At 45.8% G+C, this 8,884-nt stretch overlaps 1 protein-coding gene across 1 annotated transcript; it reads right to left on the reverse strand.

Annotated features, from left to right (window-relative positions):
* Positions 1-6,538: 6,538 nt before the first annotated feature.
* LOC130306468 (protein kinase C theta type-like) lies at positions 6,539-8,339 on the reverse strand. Its single transcript, XM_056552101.1, has one exon. The coding sequence runs from the start codon at positions 8,239-8,241 to the stop codon at positions 6,703-6,705; it is 1,539 nt and encodes a 512-aa protein (XP_056408076.1). The 5' UTR covers positions 8,242-8,339; the 3' UTR covers positions 6,539-6,702.
* Positions 8,340-8,884: the final 545 nt, after the last annotated feature.

An 8,884-nucleotide genomic window follows, 5' to 3' on the forward strand; every position in this document is an offset into this window, starting at 1 on the left:
TGGATACGACCTGGTCACTACCGCCGCAGCAAGACCATCCCGCTTTGCGGCGGGCTCTGGTGAAAACCTGTAGTGACTTAGAACCGGTCCACTAGCACGGTCCTCGCCAATCCCTCTCTGGCACAGAGGATCCACCTCCTACCAGCCGGGATCGTGACACATACCTTGTACGTTCCAGGCTAATAATTTAAGCATAGACATATTTGCCTAAGAGAAGAGAGAGAAGAAGGAAAGAGAGAGAGGAAAAAAAAACAAAAAAACAAACAAACAAACAAACAAACAAAAAAAAAACCTCTTTTGGTCATCCCGTGCCATCCCTCCCTCCTTTCCCTTACCCTTCCCCCCCCACGCCCCCCCTCTCCCCATAATGCACCGTACTTCTACTATGCACTCCTATCCTAGTGACACCCCAGAGAACCCCCCGACCCCTCCCCCCCGAGACGTAACATTATTACTCAACTAACATTTCCAACCCCTAATGCCACAGTAGTGCCTTATATTAGATGCCTTCTTTATCCATCCAATCTGAGACTTCTTGGGGGGTTCCAAATATTGTTACCTTTCCCTTATGCTCAACCCGGAGTCTCGTTGGAAACAAGAGAGAGAAGGGCACCCCCGCGTTCTTTAGCCGCCTTTTTATCTCCCGAAAGGATGCCCTTCTCCTCTGGGTCTCCCAGGAGAAATCCGGATATAGAAAAATATTCTGACCATTATATTGTAGGTCCCTCATCTCTCTAGCCCTCCTAAGGATAGTATCCCTATCCTGGGAGGTATATAACTTAATTAGGATTGTCCTAGGGGGACCCCCCGGAGGGGGAATACACCTTGGTACCCGATGAGCTCGTTCGATCCTAAACATTGGGGTAAGATGCCCTTCCCCTATCCCCTCCTTCAACCACCTACTAAGGAACTGTATGGCAGAGTCCCCCCCCCTCCACCCCCTCAGGAAACCCCACCATCCTTATATTACAACGTCTGGATCTGTCCTCAAGGTCAGTGAGCTTATCTTTAACGGATGTCTTCTCCTTTTTCAAGTCATTAACCTCCTCCTCCAAAACCTTAATCCTATTTTCTGTTTTGGGGGCTTCTTCCTCCAGTCTGGAAATCCTATCTCTCATTTTAGTCATATCGTGTCTTATCAGAGATACCTCGGTAGATACCACACCCAGTTGTTTGTTTATCTCTTCAATTGCACAATTAGATTTTTTCACCCCTCCCAAGATCTCCTCCAACATCTGAGTTCCCATAGGGGGCACTGTCTGCCTATCCTCAGTTTCTTCCACCTCCAAAACCGAGTACCTAGAGCCTGTTTTGCTAGGGGAGAGATCCTTCTGGGTTCTAGTTTTTATACCCACAGCTGGAGACTTCCATATTTTATCCAATTTACCCATAGCCCCCTTGTCTTTTTGTGGCGAGCTACCCCCTGATCTTCTGGGGTTCACCTTGGGGGCCATTTCTCCTGCTTTGTTTTTTATATTTATGAGGAGTACGTATCACACCAGGGTGCCACCTATTGTCTTAGCGACTTTATGCACCGTGGGCCCCACCCACTCAGTAATTTATATCCAATTATTTACAACATACAAGGGAGAGGATTCATAGTCCCACACAACTCTGGAGTATGCTTTGAGCAGAAAGTATCACAGCCTGATCTAGCAGTATACAGCTACAGCATACTAATAAAAAAATAAAATCGTTAGCGTATTCACACTCCCCCTAATAGACAATCCGATATCCCCCCAGAGTCATTGAGCTTGGTGAGTCCAGGGAGAGGGTCCAATTCCATGGAAGAGGGGGTCTGCTAGGACAAAGTTGTTCAATTTAGTCCATAAGGCCAGGTTACTCCTGTATAAGAGAGAGAGAGGGAGGAATAAGTCCTCTAGAGACATCAGTTTAGCAGTAGGACAGGCCATAGATGCATCTGCATGGCCATAATCATACCGCCCATACTCCTCAAAATCCATGCATATTTTCATTCTGAGTGAGGAATTTCCATAGTTAAGAGCAAAAGATGCCTAAAAGGTGCCTAAAAGGAGGAGGGAGGGGGGCGCCAGTCCCACAACGATCAGTAAATTCAGTTCCCCAAGTCCCCGGTTATCCATTAGGGCTTAGCCCACATAAGCAGGACAGGAGCATCCCTACACCATAGTCAGGAATATTGTAACTCCCTTCCCGTGTATAGCAACCAAGGGGCCACAACATGAGGGGGGAGGGGCGACCTGGTCATATCCATTGCCACGGCTATCACTCACCAGGTCACTAGAGAGGGTGGCCAGGCGGGGAGTCCGGCATCCAGTAATCTCTATTCCACATGGGACCAGTGCTGGGGACTGCTGCTGTTCATAATATTGCCGAAGTATTAGTAGTAGGTTTCACCTATTGAAGGAAGTCCGTAAATAGCAGTTTATCCCCATATTAGACGCCTCCATCCAGGGAAACTGTCCACTTAAGTGTCCTGTTCCCCAAAAAGAAGCCATAACTCACCAGTTTAGCGGCTATTAAGATAATTATCACGTGTAGCCTCAGTTTCCTTTCCTCCAAAAAAGAGATCTGTTCCGGCCTGATCTAGTCCCAGCAAGGAGTAGCAGGATACCACATGTACCCCTCACCACACCGCTACAACGCGCTGTAAGACAGGTGCCACAATATATGGGCTTCCGGAGCAGGCCCGAAACTCCTCTCTGTTAATGGCAGCGAAAGTCCACACCTCCCTCTCTCTCACCTCGTCTCCGGCGTCTCCCTTCACCACACACGTGGGGGGGGGAAGACCTCCGCTCCCCACCTCCGCCTCCCGTCCTGTCCAGCAACGGGCCGCACCATTCTCCTCTCACTCCTCCCTCCTCCTGCGGCTGACTCCAGCGCCCCCAGCTCTCGCAGGGCAGACAAGCAGCACCGGCGGCGTCACTATGTGGATATCGCGGCATCTTAAGGTCGGCATCAGCTCCACGTCCGTCCCGAGGGCTCAGGGGGCGGGGCCGGAGCCCCGGAGCGCGCGGCCCTAGCCCATGCCGCCGTCACTTCCTCCTTATATGATAGATTTTAATAAATAATAGAATAATTGAAGCACAGTCTTACTGCATTATTTTTGTAATAATTTAAACACGAGCCTTGAGGTGGGGGAAACTATTTTCCTTTTTTAGATTTGTAAATTACTTCTAATAAAAAATCGTAATCCTTCTAGGACTTCAGCAGCGAATAAGTACTAGAAGGATTAAGATTTTTTTAATGGAAGTAATTTACAAATCTGTTTAACTTTTTAGCACCAGTTGATTTAAAAAAAAAATGTTTTCCACTGGAGTACCCCTGGATAAAGTAAAGCCAGACACATCTTATGCTGGCACAGAAAGGTGTCATTCAGCCATTTCATAGTGCAGCAGGCAGTTCACGGTGAGAGTGACTGTGTCCAACAAGGGATGTTACTGGCAGTTTATTAAAGAAATGACCGTCTGATTGTAGATATAGGCATGCATTTTCCAGATGTGGAAGAGCTTATGGGTTGTCTAGATGCTAGAAGAAAGAGTTCAAGTGGTGAAACGAAACAGAAGAGAAGATGCTATCCTTTTTAAGGCAGTATCCAGATACAAAAGGTGGCTGATTCCTTGGCTAGGGCTAGGCTAGGTTTCCAAAACGGCCCCTCAATGAGAAATCTCAAAATTCTTTTTCCACTTTGCGTTTTTCAGTTTTCATTTTTTTTTTATCCTTTTGCTGTTTTTTCACTCTTTTTTGGCGTTTTTCAGCTCCTTGGCGGCTTTGCAAAGTCGCAGTATGTTGAGCCTATGGCGTTTTTCCCCCTGAAATCGTGGTGTTTTAACTTTGGTGTTTTTGCAGGCGTTTTTTCTTCTTTTTTGGACATTAACGATCCAAAAGTGATGGAGATACCTTTTTTAATAGAATTTCGTAGGGTACCATTAAAAAATAAAAAAGATACAGGAGTGATGGAAAAAATTATATCTAACGAAATGTATCTTTTTTATGACAACATTTTTATACATTTTTAACCCCTTAACAACGCAGGACGTATATTTACGTCCTGCGCCGGCTCCCGCGATATGAAGCGGGATCGCGATGCGATCCTGCATCATATCGCGTCGGTCCCGGCGCTCATCAACGGCCGGGACCCGCAGCTAATACCACACATCGCCGATCGCGGCGATGTGCGGTATTAACCCTTTAGAAGCGGCGGTCAAAGCTGACCGCCACTTCTAAAGTGAAACTGAAAGTGACCCGGCTGCTCAGTCGGGCTGTTCGGGACCGCCGGGGTGAAATCACGGCGTCCCGAACAGCTGATTGGACACCGGGAGGGCCCTTACCTGCCTCCTCGGTGTCCGAACGACGAATGACTGCTCCGTGCCTGAGATCCAGGCAGGAGCAGTCAAGCGCCGATAATGCTGATCACAGGCGTGTTAATACACGCCAGTGATCAGCATAGGAAATCAGTGTGTGCAGTGTTATAGGTCCCTATGGGACCTATAACACTGCAAAATAAATGTAAAAAAGAAGTGTTAATAAAGGTCATTTAAACCCTTCCCTAATAAAAGTTTGAATCACCCCCCTTTTCCCATAAAAAAAAATAAAACAGTGTAAAAAAATAAATAAATAAACATATGTGGTATCGCCGCGTGCGTAAATCTCCGATCTATAAAAATGTATCATTAATTAGACCGTACGGTCAATGGCGAACGCGCAAAAAAATTCCAAAGTCCAAAAAAGCGTATTTTGGTCACTTTTTATACCATTAAAAAAATGAATACAAAGTGATCAAAATGTCCGACCAAAACAAAAATCATACCGATAAAAACTTCAGATCACGGTGCAAAAAATGAGTCCTCATCCCGCCCTGTACGTGGAAAAATAAAAAATTTATAGGGGTCAGAAGATGACATTGTTAAACGTATACATTTTCCTGCATGTAGTTAGGATTTTTTTCCAGAAGTGCGACAAAATCAAACCTATATAAGTAGGGTATCATTTTAACCGTATGGACCTACAGAATAATGATAAGGTGTAATTTTTACCGAATGCACTGCGTAGAAACGGAAGCCCCCAAAAGTTACAAAATGGCGTTTTTTTTCGATTTTGTCGCACAATTATTTTTTTTTCCGTTTTGCCGTGCATTTTTGGGTAAAATGACTAATGTCACTGTAAAGTAGAATTGGCGACGCAAAAAATAAGCCATAATATGGATTTTTAGGTGGAAAATTGAAAGGGTTATGATTTTTAAAAGGTAAGGAGGAAAAAACGAAAGTGCAAAAACAAAAAAAACCTGAGTCCTTAAGGGGTTAAAACAGGGATCAATTTATTTGGGCGGTCAGGGCACTAAAAATTTAGCCAACAATAATAAAAATGTAGTGTGTGTTTTTTTACATGTTTACAGGAGGGGCGGAGCCATGGCCACCGGAGCATCATAGCGGGGACAGGCTGCTGCGACGGAGGCACCCGACTCACCCGAAGAACCGAAACTCACATGCGCTCCCATCGCAGCCACAGGCAAGAGATGAGGAACAGAAAGCGAGACCTCACCTGAATGCGGCTGTGCAGCAGAGCCCGCAGCCGCACCACGTGACCAGCCACGCTGAGGAGGTAAGGGAGGGGGGGAGGGGGCACTAAGGCTGAGGCGAGAGGGATGGCGGGACCGATGGGAGGACCGCCTGCCTCCCGAAGTGGAAGCCTCAGGAATGGGCACAACAGGAGGAGAGGCAAGCTCTGCTAACAAACAAGCAAGCCAACCCTCACCCTCCTGTGCAACCCGCTCACGAATAAGGGCAGAGACATCCATACCAACCGTCAGCACCAGGATAACCAAAGCTCCGGGTCCAGGGAAGCAAGAGGGGGAGGGGAGAAACAGCCCTATAAATACCCAGGGGAGGAGCCCCTACAGCCTGGGAAAAACCTCACACCCTATATGTCACTCCTTATCTCCCCCACTCTTGGGACATAACACCCTGGTTACTAGGAAGATTACAGGTGGGGGAGGGGTGCTGGAACTCCACCGATTAATTAACCCTTAAACTGCTCTCCAGTCAGGGGGCAAACTAGTTAGGCACAGCTTGCCCCGCCAATATGGTGACATAGGGGGCCTAACTACTTTATAGGGGCACAGAGGGTGTCTAGCTACTGTATGGGGACACAAGTGGCCACTATTACTGTGTGGGGCAATACAGGTGGGTGGTTTGTAGAGAGGTTAGAATGGTGCTGGAGTAAGGAACCTAAAATGTTTGTCTGGCAGATTTTATGCAGAGGAGTCATTGCGGAGTCTCCATATGGAGAAGAAAAAGAAAATCAGGTAGTGGGTATGGTTTGGCAGTATTATTTGCTCCTGGTAATATTGGTCTCAGTATACTGGGTTTGGAATGTTACAGTATTATGGTAATATGTATAGTATGATATTTGCATGCTGAGAGTTGAAGTTTTGCAACATCTGGAGGGCTACAGTTTGAGACCACTGATTTAGAGGTATATGGTATAATCATGCATAGAAAATTTACTTTTCACACACACAAACATATATGATTTTTGCATCTTCTCAGTTCCTATAATCAGAGAATGACACTTTGTTTTTTTTTTTTTTACAGATTTGTATTATATACACAATAGGAGGTTGCAGATTCAGCAGTGTGCGGTCCCATGTGATGACTTGTGGCCGATGCCTACATGATGGAATGGTGGGTAGTGCTGAGATGTTGCTTTGTCCTCTTTGAAATATCAGGTGTCTGAGTTGTTATGACCGCTCTCATCCAAGACTGAAGTTGTCGCACTCAGAAGGCCCAGGTCTAGGATGTCACAGATTTCTTCAAGGTCAAATTTTGGTACAGCGTCTGGATGCATAGGGGCATTGTGGTAATGTTCTGCCCATGCAGAACACACGAATGGCACACTATTGAAGACTTGCTGGAACATCTCCGGGATGGGCTCTTTCCATATCTCAGCGTGAGGCACCTGGATCCTCTGCATTGTGTATGACTCCAAGGAACCTTGATTGGCGATGACTGGAGATTCCACTTTGCCAGCTTCCAACTTCTCCCAATTTATAGAGAAGAAAAAGGGATGATTGCGGATGTCTCCATGTTCCCCTAATCTCTGTGACTGGTCTTTACATAAGAGCCGTGCTAAGAAGTCTCCAGTGAAAGGTCCAAACCAGATGGATTTTATAGGACGTTCTAAGACGTTTCTTTCCACTTGTGCACGACTTTTTCCACAGAAAGGGGTTTTTCCTGTTAACATCAGGTGCATTATTGCCCCAAAGGCAAACCAGTCCACACCACAGCCATATGGTTGACCCAATATCATTTCGGGTGCAGCCAAACCAGGGGTTGACATAATATCTCTGCCTGGTGTTTTTCCAAACACATTGTCCAGGGCAAGCCCAAAATCTGCAATCTTGATGTGCCCCCTGCTGGTCAGTAAGATATTCTCTGTCTTCAGGTCTCGGTGTATGACGTCTTTAGAATGAATGAACTGCAGTCCACAAACAAGTTCAGCACCGATAAACTTTACAATCCCTAAAGTTGGAGATGGCACTTTAGTCAGATATTCATGGAGAGTCCCACCACCTACCAGTTCCATCACATAATAGATGTAATTCTGTGTATGGAAGGCTCCATACCCGTGCACCAAGAAGATGTTCTCCCGAGCCAGCTCTAGCACTTTCCTCTCCACCAAACCATTAGACATATGTAGCAGGGCTCTCTTCTCCACGGATTTGATGGCAACCTGTTCCCCCCGTACACAGTCTGTTGCAAACATCACCTTACCAAAGTATCCTTGTCCTAGGGAATGGTGGAAGGTGAACTTGTCCACTGTTAGCGGGAGCAGAGATTTCCTGGGCTGCTCCGCCTTTGGTGTTTTTGTAATATTCTCATCATGAAGTTCTTTTTCAATAAGACTGCTCACCTTGGCTTTCTTGATGGGGCCAGGGCCATCTTCCTTCAGTGATGTAGAGTCCATATGTACCCAGTCTCTCTTTCTCTGGTCATTTTTTTTTTCTGGCCATGTTCCTGTAGGACATCTGGAGTCATCACTGGTTCTCTTACTTGATGTAAGATCCAATTGTTCCTGATGGATTTTTGTAATCCCAATCTGGGCCTTTGCTGTGGCCATGTTGTCCTTTCCTTCCTGTTTAAGGTATGCCATAATGCGGTTCCATAGAGATATAGGCACGGCCACTGTGCCTGCTCTCCGCTTTGAGGCACTGTCTTCCTCATCCTCTGAAGAAGAAAATGTTATCTTCTTTCTCTTGCTCATGTTGAGTCTTCAACTAAGTCTTCAACTAAGCACTTCAAAATCAATCCACTAGCAAGTAGCGCAAAAGAGTCTGTCCCGAAAGACACTTTGTGAAAGATAGAGGCTCAGGGTCCCTGCTCTTCATTCTATAGCTACAGCGCAATATTGTGAGGTCACAGTCACATGGCCGGCAGCGCTGTTGGCAGTTATCGTGATGTCATGTGGCCATGGTATAGTGCACAAGAGGCAGTAGTGGTTTATCCTGAACACACTGGTAGTACACACTGGTATATACAGTTTTATTGTGGCAGCTTTTGGGGTATGTTCATACACTGCAGATTTGTAGTGGATTTGCTCCTTTTTTTCCAATGTAATTTCTGTAACAAAGTCGCAAGAAAGCCATAACAAATCCGCAACAGATCTGTATCACATTCGCAGCAAATCTGTAACAACAAATCTGTAACAAATTTTCAACAAATCTGCAGCATATCTGTAACACATCCATAACAAATCTACAACACATTCGCAGCAAACCTGCAACAAATCCTCAACAAGTCAACATCATGTGAACACAAATAGTGTAAAAAGGGGAGGCAGTCCTGCTAGGCTAGGTCAGGGTAGAAGATATAAGGTCAAAAATTAGAAGAAAGAGAGAGAGAAAAAA

This window comes from Hyla sarda, unplaced genomic scaffold (assembly GCF_029499605.1).
Source record: "Hyla sarda isolate aHylSar1 unplaced genomic scaffold, aHylSar1.hap1 scaffold_1375, whole genome shotgun sequence".
NCBI lineage: Eukaryota > Metazoa > Chordata > Amphibia > Anura > Hylidae > Hyla > Hyla sarda.

What these genes read in the sequence shown, in the direction of transcription:
- LOC130306468 (XM_056552101.1), bottom strand. Translation starts at nt 8,241, where the DNA reads ATGAGCAAGAGAAAGAAGATAACATTTTCTTCTTCAGAGGATGAGGAA.